Source organism: Electrona antarctica (assembly GCF_951216825.1).
Source record: "Electrona antarctica genome assembly, chromosome: 21".
In the NCBI taxonomy this organism is placed as follows: Eukaryota; Metazoa; Chordata; class Actinopteri; order Myctophiformes; family Myctophidae; genus Electrona; species Electrona antarctica.
In genome coordinates, this window is record NC_136802.1 from 16,193,451 (window position 1) to 16,214,254 (window position 20,804).

At 42.7% G+C, this 20,804-nt stretch overlaps 1 protein-coding gene across 2 annotated transcripts in view; it reads right to left on the bottom strand.

The window, feature by feature from the left end:
* Positions 1-851: 851 nt before the first annotated feature.
* Positions 852-20,804, bottom strand: part of dtx4a (deltex 4, E3 ubiquitin ligase a) — a 20,391-nt gene continuing 438 nt past the window's right edge. The window contains exons 1-9 of one of the 2 annotated variants that reach the window (XM_079490470.1): positions 20,415-20,804; positions 19,977-20,197; positions 15,519-16,695; positions 5,529-5,590; positions 4,785-4,946; positions 4,564-4,625; positions 3,980-4,300; positions 3,745-3,834; positions 852-3,610 (exon numbers count right to left, since the gene is read on the bottom strand). The exon at positions 20,415-20,804 is cut by the window's right edge and continues 438 nt beyond it. In XM_079490470.1, the coding sequence (XP_079346596.1) occupies positions 3,380-3,610; positions 3,745-3,834; positions 3,980-4,300; positions 4,564-4,625; positions 4,785-4,946; positions 5,529-5,590; positions 15,519-16,695; positions 19,977-20,184 (2,313 nt within the window). In that variant the 5' untranslated portion in view covers positions 20,185-20,197; positions 20,415-20,804 and the 3' untranslated portion in view covers positions 852-3,379. The remainder of the gene's footprint in view (positions 3,611-3,744; positions 3,835-3,979; positions 4,301-4,563; positions 4,626-4,784; positions 4,947-5,528; positions 5,591-15,518; positions 16,696-19,976; positions 20,198-20,414) is intronic. The other variant, XM_079490471.1, reaches the window with a different exon arrangement.

A 20,804-nucleotide genomic window follows, 5' to 3' on the forward strand; every position in this document is an offset into this window, starting at 1 on the left:
ATTAGACGCTTTACCCATCTGCTCTTCACAAACCTGACAGACGGTCACTCCATTCATCACACCACAAATTGGCAGCTTCTCCCAATCCATTACATCTGTCAATTTGATTTAAGCCTAATTTATGCCTTGCATGTGAAATTAAATGTACAAGAAATTGAAAGTTGATATTTCAATCTGCTGTTTAACTGTCTATAGTTTATTTTATACTGAACTGCATCTGCCTAAAAATAAATAGAAAGACATGCCAGTAATATAACATACTTAAGCCTATACTTAACCCTTAATATTAGATATTTAAAAACAAAGTTACAAATGTTAGAAACAACAAAATAAAATGTAGGGTTTAGGTTGCCCAAAAATACTCCTTGACTGTTCAATGTCATGGCCCTTATAAGTATGCTTAGTTATCTACATAACATTTTCTCATCCATTAAAGTGGATGTAATCCAGATTACTAATCCAGGAGCCAGACTAATCTACTACAAAATCTACAGATAAACCAGCTATCTGCCTCTTATGTCGTCTTGAATTCACTACTGTTAAGTAATCTGAGCTTGACCTAACCAAATAGCAATAATACAATTGGCCTATTACCTCTTAACCATGTAGAACTCATATCAGAAACCCTTTGCAAAAAATGTTTGTTAGGGGAAGCTGAATTTCAATGGCAGAATAACAATTTTAAGAATAACAGAATAACACATTAAGTACATTTTAGTACATGAATGTCAATTTGAAATGTATGTTCATCCTAAAAAATAGTCTGTAGCTGCTACAGTGTAGCAGAACATAGCCAGGCCCTCCCCCCAGATACACACATACATAAAGAAGGCAAGTGACACCATAGTCAGTGCTCGTTTGTCATTGTAATAGTCCCACAGTACTTTATTTGCAAGTTATTCTTGTACTTAAATACATATTCCTACATTCTGCTCTCGTGTTTGTTGTCACCTCAAGTCTTCCTTTCAGTAGCAATTTTATACAAAGGTTTTTATTTTATTTTATCAACAGTCTGTACAAAGTGGTCATAAGCCTCAAAGTGCCATCCATCAGTTGATATCTACTGTAGCTGGACAGACAGTGAAGCTCTCGGTCACAAAACAAACAGTGCCATAACTCAAATGACATTTACCAAAAGACATAGCATTAATGCTATACTTGTACACACCCATAACAATGATAGTCCAGAAACCAGCTGACATTATTATAAGCAACTCAAATTAGTAGAAACGTTTTCAAATTAGAAGATTTTGAGATTCTGAAATCTGGTCGTGATTTATCTTCTTTGACATGTCTAACTTAATTGAAGCCATTGTTTCATGCATTTAAAATAAGAGCAAAAGATCAATGACAGACTCAGAATGACCATGCCACTGAAACACAATGGCTCTGAATAAACATAGCTCTGAATAGTTTGGCTACCATGTAATGTGATGTAGGCTTGATATGACAACTTCATATGGTATTCAAAGTAAGAGTACAGTAACAAAAACAAAAAACGAGTAAATGCAGTTCCACGATACCACTTAAAAAAACGCAGCAAAAATATGACATAAAAAAAACATGACATAAAATAAATTAGTAATTCAGAGTACAGCTCTGTTATATAGTCGTACCTTAGAAAAAGGTTTAATGCAAATGTGTCCACATAAAACACATACAAACAGTGCATACATAAAGTATTATAAAGTATAAATGTTTTTAATGTAGGCCTAGATTAGTTGTATGTTAACACATACTGTGTATATCTTGACAAAGTACATAATAATAATAATAAACAGGTCCTAATGCAAAGTGACTGGACCATTTTGGCCAAAGGTTGGGTCCACTACAAGAGGTCTTTTGCATCGGTTTATGGCAAAAAAAACGAAATTGTGCGCATCATAAAACCTACAGATGACCATAGGTACTAACTATGTTTTTAGGTGTTGAAGCATTTGAGGCTGGTATTTGTCTGACACAGACTCATAAAAAAAGGCTAACTTCTGGAGGGCATAGCAGTAGTCTAGCCTTCAACGTCAGATGCAAGAAGACCGAAATATAGTTGTGGAATGCACCCAAGCTCTGAGGCAGAAAAAAAGGAATGTAAAGTTGTGAAGGGCAACCCATCACACACACACACAATACTAGAAAATAACAGATTACTGAATGAAATAGGCAAACAGCAAAGTGTGTCAGGTACACACTCTGATTCAGACAACCCCACCCCCAAACGTTTTACTCTTACTTAATGCCACTAAAAAAACGCCTCTCTCAATTACATCTTGTAAAATGATAAGTCATAGCCCAAAATGGAAATATAAAAAAATATGTAAATGCAAACATATCATATAGTATAACAAGTATCCATAATATACAGGAATGCATTTTTTGTTTTCTTCAAAATGATAGGATTTAGACAAATCTAAGGAATGTAGTTCTTGATAAGTGCCACTAGAGGTCAGCAAACATCCATGCTCACATGTCCAATCACGCTTTAAATATTTATTAAGTACTGTTTATTTTTTATTTATTTTTTACTATTCTGCCTGTGGACTAACATTATCTGCCCTTTATATCATTCCTTCATTCTGGGCTTCTTTCAATTCCTTGTCAGTTATTCCACATAGCTAGCCTGGGTTCCAGCCCGATTCGCTGCGTTCCGCGGATCTGAAATGAGTAGCGCAGTGACATCTTCAGATCCGCGGAACGCAGCGAATCAGACTGGGGCCCAGGCTACCACATAGCAGCAGTTGTGGTGAGCTTTAGTGTTCACCAATTCAGAAAATAATACAAATTAAACTAAATCAGATAATTACATTCTTGATATCTCACAGTATAAATGATAACATTTTACCCAACACTGAATTGTATGTGCACAGTGGTCTCAACTGTCTCACTGAAAAACGAATTGCAATCTTGTCACTGTTACTGTATCAGAAAAAGAAAACGAATTGCAATCTTGACACCGTTAACTGTATCAGAAAAAGAACCCAGATGATTTTGTCATAGATGTGTCATAATGAAAACTCACCCATGCTGCCATGAGAGAAAATGTAATCTCAGCCAACACTGTTGAAACCCCAGTCTCTCCATGTCTCTAAAACACATCAGCATCTTAGCTGTTAAGTCTTATTTATCTTCCGTTGTTATTTTCCTGCCTGCATCTTTGTTTTCAGTCAAAAGTTGTCTCTCTCTTACTTTTGCCCAGGTTATTTCTAGAAAACCGTCTTGTTTAATCTCGTGCATTCGGCTGGAGACCAGTTCCTTGTGCCGCTTGGCATTGTGTGTCTTAAAACTTGGCTAAAGTCTCCGACCGCCCATCCTCTGCTGATTTCCCACCGGCTTGGGTCGGTCTCCAGTTTTAGCTGTCTCTGTTGGGACCGTATGGCTTGCTGGCTCAATCTCTGGGTAGGCACTCCTCCTCTGTGATCCCCTGGGCCTTGAGCTCCTCCAGGACGTTGTCCAGGTGCCCGGGGTCGGGGTAGCCGTGGCCCGTCAGGTTGGAGCCAAACTCTGTCTTGTGGTGCACTTCATTCCAGATGACGGTGTCTGACTCGCCGGTGGTGCTGGATGTGCCCACTGAGAAGATCAGACGGCGGTCCCAAGCCACCAGAAGCAACCTCAGCACCTGGAAGAAGAAAGAGACGGAGGGAGGTGTTGATGTGATAGTCCGGGAGGTTATGATTGTCCTCATAATCCACAGGTAATCCCCGGGGGGGGGAAAGTGTGAGAAGAGCAGTATAAAAGGAGAGAGTTGCTTACCTTGCGTCCCTTCTCGCTGTCAGGGAGGTAGCAGTGTCTGGGGAATCCACGGGCGGTGAATGGCTTGCCTGGGTTGGGATGCTCTGGACCCTGAGAAGGAAGGCACATTGAATGCCTGTTTTCTTTTCTTTCTTTCTTTATATTTTATTTATTTAGTATAATGACACACAAAAACACACAAAAAACGGACATGGGTTGGGTTAAATTAAGTGTGTGGCATGTGGCATGACTGTACCTGGATACCAGGGGGGATATTGTAGATAATGCGGATGGTTTTGCAGTCGGGGTGACCTGGTAGTGAGTGTGGTATGACGTGGTACTCCATCTTGCCAGGGGGCTGGTTGCCAGTCTTGACCCCATAAATGGTCTTGCAGGTGGGGCACTGCAGGCTACCATCCTTGTTGCCATTATTGTACATGGCGACAAGGCATTGGAGGTGGTACTGGTGGCCACACTGGGCTAAGCGGCCCACCGACTCTGCCCGAGAAATGCCACCCACTCCAGGGCCCTTGTAACCAGATGGGCCAGCGAGAGCCTCCATGCAGATAGTGCAGTCCTGAAATTGGACAGCAAAGGTTTTTAATGATAATAATAGCTAATCTAAATGGGAGTTAGACAGCATTGGTAAAGGAAAGGCTATTAAGCAGTCACAGCACCAAAACACCAAACAAATCACTTAGGACTGAGGCCAAAAATTGTTGCTATATACAGTACTGTACATAGCAACAAGAACCCCAAATGGGTTCCCGTCTTGAAGGGTAAAACCCCAAAAGGGGGTTCCCGTCCTAAATGGGTCAACAGAGTATATTAAGGACTCACTTCCTCTGGAGGATTGCGGACCTTCTGAAGGTACCTCTTCACCACTTCTTCAGGGGTCTTGCCTGTGGGCATTAAGGGAACAAAGAGTCATGTCATGATCAGACAATGCACTGAAAAACATACTAAATTAAAATTAGGTGTACTAACTAGTAAACGAGGTGTGTGTGTGTGTGTGTGTGTGTGTGTACAGTACATCCATCCATGTACTTAGTTTAACCCACCTTTGCGGGCCTGTTTCTTGGTCGTTTTGCGGCAACAGTGACCTAGGCCTGGTATAGGCTTGATGTCACTTTTGCTGACAGGCGGGGGGTGAAGCACCAGCTTAGGTGGGCGAGTCAGGCAGACAGGAAGACCTGCTGCACTCATCAGGATGCCTGTAATACCTGGGGAAAGCAGCAGAGTTACTGTATTACATTATGATAAACTTGGCCACATTGAACCACGGTTTGAATGTTAAACATGCTGCTAATTGTTACTTTTCTTTTATTGTTACTATTCTTTGGACCAAATTTGATAAATTATTTAGCTACCATTTCAGTATAGTCATAATACAATTTACACCGTAGCCATTTCAAAGACACCCTTATCTTATTTACAAAGTGCGAGATCTGTGTAAATGGCATGGAGCCGATCTACAAGCTCACAACACTGCGACGCGTTGTGAGCTTGTAGATCGGCTATTTTCAGCAAGTGTAAAAACAGTCATTACGATGGCATCAACGCCCACCAAAATACATTTTAGTCGACTAAATCAACTGTAGTTGTAGTCGACTAAAATCTTATTATATTTAGTCGGCTGAAACTAGACATTACTAGACATAACACTAAAACATTCCAGGTGACTAAAATGTGACTGGAACTAAATTAAATCTATTGAAGAGACTACGACAGAATTTAACAGAATTCTCAAAGTGCCATTATGCAATGTAGAACACTGATAGTGTTTTCTTTTCTTTTAGTCTTACCTGCTAAGGCGGGGTGCACAGGGCTGGACCCATTCAGGTTCTTGACTGGAACCGTTGGTACTCTGAAATGTGAAACAAACAGAAACATACGGGTTAGTTAGACCACAGGACACTTGCACACAAACAGTCAACTTGAACACAAAATTAAGGCTGGGACGATATATAAAAATTATATGTCACGATTATTGTGGCAAAAATAATTGGAATCAACAATATTATCGTGATAATCAAACTATGCTTAAAACTTAAAATGCCACTTTTTTCAACCACTTATGAACCCCCAGCATTCTCTATTATTGGGGGAATGTTTGCCAAAAATAGCCGATCTACATGTGAGCTTGTAGATCTGTTATTTTTAGCGAATCGATTTGTACAGAGGGAAATAGGAGCGTACCAAATGCTCACTTTACAGGTCCATTTAACCCATTTAGCCCCGACTTCGATTTTTTTTAAATGTCTTCTAAATCCTGACAGTTTTCTGAAATACCTATATTTCATGTCAAGGACAACCAGGAACTATATGTATACTAATTGGACACCGACCACCATCTGAAAATATGTTGTTCCAGGGACCCCCCGGAAGTAAAGATTCGAGTTAAAAACGTTCACTCTGAAAGAATATATGTTCAAAGATTTGCGGCACGATTTTTCAAACATTTTACAAGCTTGCACTCGGTGCCAGAGCTTGTAGATCTGCTATTTTTCAATAGCTAAAGTATAACGTAATACTTAAAACACCAAAAGGGGTTCCTTTACACTACAGAATGGGTTAAATTGCATTGAATTGAGAGATAGAGAGGATAGTTGTTTAGAGTTTACACTAGATGAAGTAGGAATGCTAAAGTTTAAACACCAAAGTACCGAAACAATGTAATGAATTAGTAAACAATATCCTGAATTGGTAGGCCTTCTATCATTGGTATTCACATACTCAACTTTGTATCATCATGGGGTTGTCATACTACACTGACGGCATGTTAGCATAACGATGAAGACATTGATGAAGAATTTTCGCTGTGGCGAGGTGGTAAACTGGCGAGTTCTCCGGTGCAGGAATTTAACTGGTACTGAATTTGCAGCTCAACAAAACGCTAATTCATCCTATAGGACAATTTCACGACAAATTAAAATGTTTGCGATACGATTATTGTGAGCAGTTTGTTTTTATCACGATAATAAACGTTAATAACGATTATCGTCCCATCCCTATACACAAAATGCCTAAATAATACGGTGCGTCACGACACGTACAACATGTAGACATAAGCAAGCAGAGCTAAATGAATTGCATTTTTATAGCGCTTTTCCAAGTGCTCAAAGCACTTTACAATGGTTCATTCATTGGGAGGTGAAGCGGCGAACAGTCGACACCAGCGTCCTCACTTCCCACATTCACACACACCAATGTGTGGCAAGCTCACACCAACCAACTCATTGGAGGCAATGTAGGGTTCAGTGTCTTGCCCAAGGACACTTCGACAAGTGGACAGGAGGAGCCGGGATTCGAACCGCCGACCCAGGGATCATTGGACGACCTGCTCTACCTCCTGAGCCACAGCCGCCTGCTCACGTGTTGGCAGCAGGCCATGGTGCATTTGTAGAGTCATGCAGACAGATCAAGCGGCTGTAACTTGGTGCTGAGAATAACACCTTGACCCATTACGATGCCAAGTAGGCCACACGTGCCCGTGAGGCTTAGACTGAACGCAGTGCAACACAACACACATCAGGCTCGCATGTTGTCAATTCTGATTCTGACAAACACAACTGAAAGATTGTGTGACATATTGCTTTTGAAAAAAAAGCAGTTGTGTGATGTAACTACATTTATTCAAGTACTGTACTTAAGTACAACTTTGAGGTATTATTTCTTTACTTTACTAGAGTATTTACAATTTTCTGTACTTTTACGTCTACTCCACTACAACTCACAGGCCGATATTATACTTTTACTCCACTACTTGAAAAACTTTAGTTTACTAGTTACTTTGTAGATTTTGATTATTATTACAAATAATTATTAAATTTGAAAATTGTGCAATTCTGCATAATGAATACTTTCTACTTTAGGTATTTTAAGTACATTGATGCTAATACTTTTACTCAAGTAAATTTAGAATTCCAGACTTCTAGTATTTCTACATTGCAGTACTTAAAGGAGCATTCAGTGATTTGGATGATTTGAAAAAAAACCCGGTCCGCCCCGGTAACAAGATGTGCACATGCACGCACTACAGTGGGGGGGGGGGGGGGGGGGACACGACAGGCTAACAGCACGCACACCAAGGCCCGCCCCCGCTCGATCATGATTGGCGGAAGGCCCCTCTCTATCCTGATTGGATGAAGGCTGGGCCACCTAGCCAAAAACGAAAGCTAGGTTTTTTTTACCCCAGGGGTTAACTGGGGACAGGGAGGAACTCCTTATATGGTCAGCACACTCTATAGTAGGGAGGATTATCACCACAAAACAAAAAAATAAGTGATATTTGAAGTAAGTGAATCACTGAATATACCTTTAAGTACAACATTTGAGTCATTTCTATTTATTCAAACAAAGCAGTAGTTCATACTAGTCATGGTTAATTATTTTACCCAATCTATTAAAAAACAGTTGGACGACAAGAAAGCCTTTATAGTGGAACTTCAAACTAAAATGTATCGGTGTCCTACCATTATCTCAACCAATTGATAATCAGAACTCAATTTATGATAACTAACTATAACTGTAAGGCCCTTCTCACATTTTTTCCTTGGATGTGTATTGTGTATGTGTAACACACTCTCAAATCAATAAACTATACTCAAGGTCTGCCAGTTTTTATGATAGTCATTGTTCTCGCTTGAAAGCAGCAAACAATCTGACTCCAAACCCAGTATCGTCTTATGCAGTCATTTTCGGCCACTCTACAAGCTCAGAATGCGACGCACTGTGAGCTTGTATTGTAGATCTGCTATTTAAAAAATATTTGTATACATTTTGTACATTTGAAAACTTGTGAAATGGGACATTCTGCATAATGAATACTTTCTACTTTAGGTATTTTAAGTAATTGTTTTTCAAACAAGGCAGTAGTTCATACTAGTCATGGTTAATTATTTTACCCAATCTATTCAAAAAGCTTTCAGTCAATTGGACGACAAGAAAGCCTTTATAGTGTAACTTCTAACTAAAATGTATCGATGTCCTACCATTATCTCAACCAATTGATAATCAGAACACAATTTATGATAACTAACTATAACTGTAAGACCCTTCTCACACTCTCAAATCAATAAACTATACTCACGGTCTGCCAGTTTTGATGATAGTCATTGTTCTCGTTTGAATCTGACTCCAAACCCAGTATAGTTTTACGGCAGTAATACCGTATCTATCTACACTCGTTTCCACTCTCTCACACTTGGCTTTCCGTTCTGCACTTCTCTCTGCACTCCTGAGTGACAGTGTATCTTTGATATCCGTCTGCTAGGCCCCGTTCATGAATCTCTTTGTGCCAGTAGTTGTGGTTATGAGTCTGTGGGTCTGCTCTACTTCCCCCTTGCTCTTATAGTCCTAATCCACCGGTCTTCATCTGTTGATTAACCTCGGGTTATAGGCCAGATCCACGTCACCACAGGGATTACCTGTCAGTTACCACGTCACAGCACTGGGATCTCCACAAGGTTCGCTACACCACCAAGATACCCATGTATGTACATGTCTAAATACTTCCTTATGTCAACGAAGTCCACACCCACAACACCAGAGGGAGTTGTGGGTCACCACAGGGATTACCTGCAGGTTACCACGTCACAGCACCGGGACTTCCACAAGGTTCGCTACACCACCAAGATACCCATGTATGTACATGTCTAAATACTTCCTTATGTCAACAAAGTCCACACCCACAACACCAGAGGGAGTTCAACAAACCATGTGTGCAACCCAGATTCGGCTCAAACAAGGGACTAAGTTAATTTCGCTCCTATGCCACCAAAATGTGGAATGCCCTACCAACAGCCATTAATATAGTAGTGGTTGCAATGGTATTAATTGATTGCCCGAGTCCCGTGGTGAGAGTTCTGTTCTGGTTTGTAGTTCTGGTCATTTGGTGGGGGGGCACTCATTAAAAATAAATGAATCCACAAAACTAGTATTTGTATTGTTGACCCGTTTCTACCATAGACATAGGAAGGTAGGCTCTGGGCCGTGTGTACTCAAGTGAGGGCCACAAAACGGCCTGGCCAATCAGCAGCAGCTATCCCGCCTCTAGCTGCTGCTGATTGGCCAGGCTGTTTTGTGGCCGGGCATCAAGTCTGCCTGAGAGTTCCCAGATGGGAGCAGGAGGGGGGAACCCAGTGTACTCTCTGCTGCCCCATCTGGCGGAGTCAGGTTACCCCCAGGAACTAAACCAGACCAGAACTCCCACCACAAGACTCAGGCAATCAATTAATACCTATGCAACCGCAATATTTTATTTCCTACAGCTTTATTTCCTACAGTCCAAAAATCGGAACTAACCCGTGTTAGTTCATGACACATCGGCCCAGACACCTAGGCTGCCAAGCCAGCCGGACGACGTGCCGCGGGTTCGACCCCCGAGCCCGACGGCCTTTGCCGCGTGTCTCTCCCCATCTCTTTCCTGTCTAATTACTGTACCCTATCAATAAAAAGGCACAAAAAAACCCGCCAAAAAAGTATCTTTTAAAACAATTACACATCAACAAAAGGTTACAATAGCTTCATAGATACTGATTGAATTCATTAGTTTGTACTTTATGTACCAGAACGATCAGTTCCATAATTCCATTGTCCAGTCCTAGTCTAAAATCATGAATGATGATGAATTTAGAACAACATGAAGTTCATATGTTGTCCCCCTTGGTGTCAGCCCCACAGTAGCATGCATTACAATGACATCCATACACCAATGGCGGAATCCATGCAGGGCAGAGGGCACCAACCTGTTCATCGGGAGCAATTGGGAATGCAAGGCTGACATCACAGTAGGCTGTCACGCCTACCGGCGCCATTGTGATTGTGATGGCCTACAAGCCCTACATATTAGATGTGCATCAAGTGTATAAAGTTGGTGTTTGAGTGTTTAGTGCACAGTGCTACAGCTCTTTCAGTTCGCCAAAATGGGATTTATTAAGCCTACTTGAGTAGCCTACTGTTGTGTGAAAAAAAACAAGTAGGCTTCTCAGGGGTTCAGTGTCTTGCTCAAGGACAATTCGACACTAACTCTGGGATCGCTTTACCTCCTGAGCCACTGCCACCCCCACATGTGCGTAAAAGCTTTCGGTGCAATAGGATTTCAATGAATCTGGATGACAAGGATCAGTGGAGGGTCTCTCTCTCCCATATGTGTAATCGGAAAGTGGTCCACTCTGTTTAAACTGATCATGACCCGATTATAAAGTATACTAATGAAATGGGGATTGCTATACATGCTATATTATATTATATTATAGCTGGTATTTTTGTGATTCAGTGATTATAATCACTGAAACTAACGAGGCAGGCCATGTTGCTGGCACAAGCCTGCTGCATTTTGCCACTTCAGATATCACAGATCTCAAGGAATGGTCAGCTTCAGCCTCTATTAGGTCAACTGGACAACAGTGTTGATTTCGTCGACTAAAACTAAACGGAAACTGAATGAAAACTAAGCTATGATGACTAAAACTAAGACTAAATATATTGACAATTTCATCAACAAATAAAAACTAGACTAAAATGTTAGGAAGGGACTAGTGGACAAGAGATCCAGTATAAGTCATGCTATTTTCAGCAAGTGTAAAAAAAAAAGTGTAAAATCATCCATTACGACGGCATCAAGGCCCGCCAAAATGTATTTTAGTCGACTAAATCAACTGTAGATTTAGTCGCCTGAAACTAGACTAACACTAAAACATTCCGGGTGACTAAAATTTGACTAAAACTAAATGAAAACTATTCAAGAGACTAAAACTAAAATCAAAATTTGCTGCCAAAACAACACTGCTGGAAAAATACAGTTTGTTGTGTTACATAATATTGTCAATAAGCACAGTGTGTCCAAGCTACAGCATTATGTTCACGTGCACGTACAGTGGTTATAAGTGCCTGTTGACATCCACTAAACAAAATGACAAAATATGATGACTCACTGTGGTCACACCATTCTAGATAATAAAATGACGCAAGCTGTTGTGTTGATTGTATTGATGGATGCCTGAGAACGTGGTGAATGAATGAGATTGGAGGAGTATAGGTGAGTCAATGAGTCACGTCTCTCTGGTCTAAGCCAATCTGCCAGCATTAGTGAAGAGGCAACATGAGGAGAAGCTAGCTGCAGCACGTGTCACACACACACACACACACACACACACACACACACACACACACACACACACACACACACACACACACACACACACACACACACACACACACACACACACACACACACACACACACACACACACACACACACACACACACACACACACACACACACACACACACACACACACACACACACACACACACACACACACACACACCTTTGTCCTCACCTTCATCTTCAATGTTTGTGTTTACACAAACTTTCAAAACTGGCCATTCATTGTCAATGGCATTCAATGTTTGTGTTAACACAATGTTTGTTTGCACAAACCCTCAAAGCTGTCCATATATGGGCATTCCCAGACGATGCCCTAATAACTCCCTGTTATGCCCGGCATATATGGAGATCCCTGATGTCATCAATATTAAGCCCATATATGGGAATGTCAATATATGGCCATATTGTATGCTGAAAATGTGCATATCGTGCGCATGAGACTAGCAGCACTGCATGAATGTTGCATCGGCAACGGCAACACTTCAGCCACAAACTATTACTGCAGAGAGAAACCCGCAAAACAGGCGCAAGCAGTCAGCAGCCAAAAGTTAATATATGTAAGGAAACTGTCGCAAATTAATACTGTACATGAAACAGTGGCTCTCAACAGCCTGTGGACGGTGGATGGAACAATGTGGTGGATGCATCCTGCTATTGGTAAGATATTAAGATCCATAAAAAGATATCACACACCTAACACCCCACAATGACAACTTCGACCCGCAAGTGAGAAGATCACAGTGGGCAAGTTGAGGCTGTGCATTGACCTGTGTGTCTTAAGGCTCATACATAGTCTGGATTTCCGGTGGTGAGGTGACCACCGAACTACAACATGACGTCACGAGCCGCGGTGAAGAGCAAACCACCGCCACTGCTCCAGCCCTTCTCTCTGTTTTTACTCATCACCGCTCAACGTTATTTCAGCTCCGGTGGTCAGCTCACCACCGGAGCGGTGGTCACCTCAACACCGAAAATCCAGACTATGAATAGGCCTTGAGCCTGAGGTTCAGACGCACATCAGTGCCACACATGCAGACGTGTGCATCCGAAAGCTTTTACCTACTAATTACCTAAATATTCTGTATCGTGACTGTGCTTTTACTAAAATATAAACTTAGAAAACATGGATTTTTTAAATTCAGATTTTCATTACTTTCATTACTACATTGCACATATTCAGAAATGCAACTGGCGACCCCTCCAAAATCCTTGCTTACCCATCTGGGGCTGATCTAAAGATTCTAAGAAGGCATTTACTTCAAGGATTAATGCATTTATCAAGGATTATTATGATACCTTGATAACTATTATGATTCCTTGCCACTTTCAAAAGCAATGCTGGAAGTCTTTAAATAACTTCTTCCCTCACATTAGTGTGAATAGTTAGAATTAAATCAAAATCGGGACTGTATACATTCACTTTGGGAGGGTTCAAATAGTTTAACTCCTGCTTCTCAGCTGTGCCATATTAAACTCTGCAACTCTGACTTTCAATGGTACAAGGTTTAACCGATAACACCAATGAACAAACAAAAGATAAAAGATGTACAAGTGTCTCTGTAAGACTGTTGGCTAACAGAGTATTAATTCCATAACCAGACTAATATCACTGCGTATATATTATCTATGCAATCTCCCCGGGATTTTGTTTGAGCCCTCCCTACATCCAGCTTTTGGTTACAGTCCACAAACGTTGTCTTAAACAAACATTACATTCCCATTGACAATGAATGGAGAATGTACGTCATAGTGTCTGAGCAAATAGGCATAGCGTGTGTCTATTTTACAACATGATGATGTACGATGATAAGAGCGCCCCTCACTTCACACAGGTTTATTGTTTTTTCCTGTTTGTTTTCCAGGCTATTTTTCTATTCATTCTGAATTCTTACTTAGCACAATTATTTGAGCATTAACCCATACTGGGCGGGAACCCCTTTAGGTGTTTAGTATTATGTTATACTTTAGCTTTTCAAAAATAGCATTTTTCAAAAATCGTGAAAATCTTTGAATATATATTATTTCAGAGCGCAAGTTTTTAACTCAAATCTTTGCTTCTGGGGGCGTCCCTGGAACTACATATTGGACTACTCTATCAGATGGGGGGTCGGCAGATAATTACAGATAATTCTGGAGGTCCTTGACATGAACATGTTTGAGCACCAGTGCACCACTGATTCGTTTTTCACAAAACTGTCAGGATGTAGAAGACGTTTTATAGAATCTGCTCTCAGGTCAAAATGGGTTAAATATCTGGTAAGATAAATCAAGTGTGTACTACATAGCCACATGATTCAAAGTGGAGTGAAGTGGGCTTATTTATACTTTGTCGCGTGATTGTGTTGCTTGACGTAGACGCCCGATTTGCACAAGCTGTAGAGACGGATCAGAAAGGGCCTTTATCCGTGACGGTTTACAGCAGCAGGTATGACCATCTGTCAGCATGTGATGTGCTCTGACATGACATCTAAGTGACCAGAGACCCACCATTCAACTCTATGGCATTGAGGAAAGGATGGAACAGGACCCCTTCCCTCAAAACAGGCAAATCACTGGCTTCCTTTAAGACAGGCCTGAAAATTCACCTGGCATTGGGTCTAAAGGAGAGAAGGTGATTGCCCCACCTATTTATCTCCCCCCTCCGATTTATTTATTTGTATTCCGACCTGTACATGGTTATCACGCATGCACGCACGCACGCACGCACGCACGCACGCACGCACACAATAAGAAAAGCCTGGGAATGGGAAGGGAATTGAGTCCAATGGAGGGATTTCTATTTATGAAAGTACACTTTCACTCCGACACCTTTTACTAGCTTAAGAGGTAGGGCAAGTAATTTCCTTTGGTTAAAATATGTTTTAAATAGCTCTATATTCCGATACTCATTGCTATAGAGTGAGTGTTTATTCAGTAACATGAGTCTCCATATTTCCAGCTCTTTATTAAACTAGAGATGCACCATATAATCGGTAGCGTATCGGAATGGGCCTTATTGGCCATATCGGTATTGGATCGGCCTTGATGACGCAATAATAACGTGACAGTCAATGGCTTTGTACTCATTCAGTAGTTAACTTGGAAAAAGAGCATAGGCTATATGTATTGATTGATTGAATACTGAATTAATATGCTTTGGGCCAAGCTCCTCCTCCGCATGTATGTCGGTGGTCCCCTCGGCCAATCAGGGATTGTGAATTTTTGGTGGCCCCGCTCGGCCAATCAGAGTGCAAGTTGGCTGCTTGCTGCGTATGTCGGTGGCCCCCTCGGCCAATTGGATTGGCTCCGTATATTGTGGCGTCGCTCAGAAAATCAAGGAGGAAGTCAAGTGGAAGTGCTGAAGTCATGCTGCGTTGCTGCCACTCAAGTAAAGTGACCACTGGCCAATCACAGCGTGTGTTTCGGGGCTTATCAATTCAATCCAAGGGAGCTTTCAGGGGCCGTTTGGGGAAACTGGACCGCACAGTACTGGGTTTGAGGCCCTGATAAGGGCTCCTGGGGCCCTTCATTGGCTGTTGATTGTGTTAAATTTAGGTCACAAAATGGTAAAAAATAATAATAAATAAATAAAAAATCGTGGGGTTAATCTGTCCCTGAACTAGTTGACTGGCAGGCTACTCACCCAGAGGCTATGAGGGCACGTGACTGGGCCATGGCAATCCGCTGTAGGGCGGGTCGGCTCAGCCCTGCGAGGCTGGCCCGCGGCGGCAGAGGTGCTGCGCAGGCAGCAGCGCCAGTTGAAGCCACCGGGCCTAAGACACGGGCAGAGGGCGAAGGTGTGCAGGTGGAGGCAGCTGTAGAGATGAGGGACGGAGCCGGGGCGGACGCTGTGGACGGGACAGAGGACATCGAGAGGGACGACGACATGGAGGGATGAGGGGGAGAGGTGGTATTGGACGAGGAAGTGACAGAGGAAGGAGGAGGCGGTGGAGGAGGCGGCGGCGCCGGGGGGAGAGGCGGAGGGGGCGGCCGGGTGGAGGACAGGGAGAGAGCCGCGGTGGCCGAGCCTAGGAGGGAGAGTGAGTGGGCAAAGCCCCCGCCTCCCACACTGGGAGCCCCACCGCCCCCGAAGACGCTCAGACCAAGACCCCCAACCCCGAACCCTAAACCACCACCAGCCCCACCTATAGATGTCCTGTGAGGGGATAGTGATCGGGACAGGGCCGGCGGTCGAGGTAGGGTCAGTGAGTAAGACCCAAGGGCAGGATAACCCCCCAGTTTTGGACTAGGGGGTTTGTTCTGGGGCGGCCTGCGACCCAGGGTGTGAGCAGTCGACAGGGCCCCCGCTTTGACACTCAGTACCAGCATACACTGTTGACAGGCACAGGGCTGTCCCAGGGAGGTGATGGCCGACGCGGGAAGTGCCCCGCTTGGATAAGCGCTCCCGTTGCCCATGCCGCCGCCGCCGCCCCCACCCATACTCATCCCCATACCGGAGACGCCCACTCCCAGGAATCCCCCGGGTCCGGCAGGAGGCGGCGGCCCCCACGCGTGATGCGACTTGGGCAGAGGTCCCGACACGAGCGGGTAGGCAAGATCGGAGCGGCGCTGGATGCGTCGGCAGCGCTGCGTCTGGCCATTGATTTGGGTCATGCTTTGAAAGTCAATGAGGTAGCAGAAGCCCAGTGGCGACAGGTCCAGCCAGGGCTGCTGGCGGTCGCGAGCCGCCTGGATGGCGATGCCGACCTCCGTGTCGTAGGTGGTCCAACTCCCAGAGTCGTTCTCCCACTCCCACAGCCAGCCCTGGCCAGGCGCAGAGGTGGGATCGTAGAAGCTACGTCTCACCGGTCGAAGGGTACCTAGGGGCAGGGCACATACCCAGCAGTGCACATTATGACACATGACACACTATACTATGACATATTATGATGACATATTATGAGTCTGCTGCACATGTAATGACACAAAATGTATTTATGTTAAGTGTATTTTTATGTTTAAAAAAAAAGAAAAGGAAAAGAAAGTGTATTTTTATGTTAACCACATAAGCTGATTCATTCTTTGTCGCCGGTGAGTAGGTGATCTATAATAGATAAGCTGTGAAAAAAGATTTGAGAACTTTTGAAGATTTTCACCTATAATGACATGCTCAAAATCAGGGAAAGGGGTTAAATGTAATAATGTATTCTATTGCTATGTTATATATATATTTTAGGGATAGCCAAGTACCCAAAACTATGACTCACCCATATCAATTTACTGAGGTACAGTGTATTCATTTTGGGGAGAGGAGATAAATGTTTGCTGCTGGATATGGGTTTGCAACAATATTTGCACTGTACAAGCAGATTAAAACCCTAACAAATTCAACATGTCTGTGTGTATTATGTTCGCTAAGAGTTTGGCCAAACAGTCAAACAGGTTGCCCCTGGTAACAGAACACCATGTTCTGAATTCTGATTGGTTGTCAGCCTTGATCCAACCCAAAGCTGACTGTGTTTGCTTTCCCAGAGTGTCCAGGGTAACTCCAGAGACTCTTCCTAAATCCTTCTCATACCGGATGAGATTCTACGGTGTTTCTAAGGCAAAGTGGCCAATGGATTGCCAAGAAATACAAGGAAACGAAAAAAAGCCTTTTTGGGGGATTTAATCAGTGTTAATGGACAAGAGATCTCGTCTTTCACCCTCCATTTGCCAATACGAATGTTCTGTAGTTCAGGACAGGTGGAATACTTTCATTCTTGTCAATATGATTAGCCACTTAAACCTGACATGCTTTGTTGTGCGTCAAATAACAAAAATCACACCCGTGTGAAGTGATATATAAAAGTCTAACTCATGTTGATTAGGTGATGTAATTGTGATGTATAACAAACGGTGTTGATTAGGTGACGTAATTGTGATGTATAACAAACGGTGCCAACAAACATTAAATGCCATTAACAATAAAGAGACAATATGACGTAATGAGGGAAAAATTCAATGGCATTGGCGTTGTCAATCAACAAATGTCGAACTAAAAACAAACATTAAACCTGTATATAGGAGGGGCTAGCAATCTCAAAATGCACCACAATGTGATGCATTGTTTGCGAGTTTGTAGATCTGCGATTTTTGCTGAATGTTTACCTATTTTTTTAAATCGCCTATTATGACATGCCCAGTATAGGGATGCTAGGCGGTTCACATGATTAATAACAATATTGGTCGATAAATTGCACTTCTCAATCACTCTAAAAGTTGTAAATGGTATGGTACGGTATTTGGCAACTCGACACAGCAGTTTTAGAAATCCTGAATGCCCCAATTACCACCAATTCAGCGTAAAGTGTAAAATCTGCCATACAACGACACCAAGGCCTGTCAAAACACATTTTAGTCGACTAAATCAATGGTAGATTTAGTCGACTAAAATCGTATGACATTTAGTCGACTAAAACTGGACTAACACTAGAACATTCCAGGTGACTAAAATGTGACTCAAACTAAATTAAATTTATTCAAAAGGCTATGACTAAAACTAAAATTGACTGTCAAAAACAACACTGGATTACAGTAATATTATATTAATGTTAAAGCCATTGAGTGTAATTCTCTATACATTCAGTTGACTGTAGAAGCCTTTAGTTGAAAAATGTAGCAGTGGCCCACTGAAAAAAAAAGAAGGAATAACTCATTAATTATTGTTTATTTATTGTGAATCGTGTGAGTAAGTTGTCAAGTACTGTAGGCCTATATAAAGGCTGGAAGCCATCAGTGAGTGACCTCAGCTTAACCCATTTCGGGCGGGAACCCCTTTTGGTGTTTTAGGCCTTCTGTTCTACTTTAGCTATTGAAAAATCATGAAAATGTGGCGCAAATCTTTGAATATATTTTCTTTCAGAGCAAACGTTTTTAAGTCAAATCTTTGCTTCTGGGGGGTCAATAGAACGACATTGAGCACCACTGACATAGAAACATTTTTCAGAAAAATGTCATGATTTATATGACATTTTTAGAATCTGATCTCAGGTCTAAATGGGTAAGTATAAAAATGTAACAGTGCCACACATTGAACAGTTGGAACCCATGCCCATCAGTGACCTCAGATATTGATATCCCTACTAGTCCCTCCGAGTCCTCTCCCCTCTTATCTCTCCATCTCTTTCACTAGGCCGACTAGGACAGTGGTTCCCAAACTTTTTCATGTCAAGGACCCCCAAATTGACACTAATTAGCCCACGGACCCCTATTTGAAAAGATATGCCAGGGCAGGGACCCCCGTAAGAGAAGATTTTTACAGCTCTAGCAGTGATTCTCAACCCGTTTCATTTCAAGGACCCCCAGTTTGACATGCATTAGTCTACGGACCCCCATTTAATGTAATTTCTATAGTAAAATCAATGTTAATTTAACTCTGAGAGTGTACAAATGGAACCAAATGGACCCGTAAGGGTCCACACTCTCAGAATTACAGATTAATAAGGGTCCATTTGGTATTAGCTTGAAGTTGAGAGCAATGGTTAAGGAGACAGAGTCTGTTGTTGATTATCTATTTTGCCTCCTGCTTTCCTCCCTTCCCCAGCCATGAGGACTCGATAACAGTTATGTTAAGCAGGCACGCTACATGTGAATGCAACATGCCAACCAGGGCAATATATATATATCTTAGAAATGAGGTAGATATAATATATTATGCAAGGCAAAATACATGTCCAGGTGCACCTGTGCATCAGTAATTGTCATGCTTATATCACATTAGCCTGTCCATCTCCCATACCTGGAGCATTGTGTGGAATGTGTGCACTGAGACAGTTACACTGTACTGGGTGGGTGGGAGCCCACCACCAAACACATTTTGTCCACCAAAACATCAAAGAATAAAATGGCCTGCATGTGACTGGCCACTGGAATGCTCTCCTGCAGGAAAACAACTCATGATTCCTTTGCACCAAAAATAACACCAATAACAGTTCAAACTCTTTGTGTGCATGGGGTTGGGGAAAATGGGCACGGATCAAAACAGCAAAACGGTAATACTGTAACTAAACAGGCCCTTCGGCCCAAATACACCATCACGACATACACCTCTACGCAGCGCTGCATGCATCTTTTCTGTTAAGTACGAAAGATGCTGTCGGTGTTGTTGCTGTCATCTTACCTGTGTCTTGTCGGAACTGGTGCATGGAATGCAAGTCGATGATGTAGGGCGAGAGGCGAGAGTCCACCTGGCCCAGAACGACGCTACCACTCCGCGGGTCGCTTCGGATGACTGCCTCGATGTGATGAGAGACGGCCGGGCTGTAGGGCCGCCAACGTCCGTGTTCGTTGAGCCATTCCCATACCACTACGGGGGACGCTAGTAACATCCTAGGGATACTCCTGCAAAGGGAAGGGAAGAAACAAATGAATGCAAGCCCAGGGGTGGTCGTTTTCTTTTACAGATACCCATCTTCTACGCCGCCTCGCATCCTCCCTGTGCACGGAGCTGCATCCATCTTGTAGAGTTTTGCAAGCCAGATGTGTCTCATAATATATCTCCCGATGTGTGTTTAATAGCTGTACGGCTCATGATGAGGACATTATGCAGAACCTGTACCTTTCATGGTGATGTGTTGTGGGCGCAGCAATCACTCCATCCTTCTAGCCCAGAGCGCGCAGACAGAAAAGCAGTAGGCTACAGACAGAGACAGGCGACAGCTAGGGCACAAAACCGTGCAGGTTCATTGCATTTTACTCCCTATGCAGATAAAGTGACGTCTACTGAAATCATTTCTATGGTATCAAGTTAGGGTGAGAGAGGATGAAATTTGGCTGCTTTTTGGAGGTGTAGCACTCATGAAGTAGGTTATACTGTCTGTGACAGAACGCTTTGTTTCTGCATTGTATCTCAGACTCAACGCTTCGATGCGTTAGAAAAATGTTAACATGTAATGATGAATCCATCAGTGGAACGTTCTGAGGCGGGGACGTGGACGGGGCCAAGACA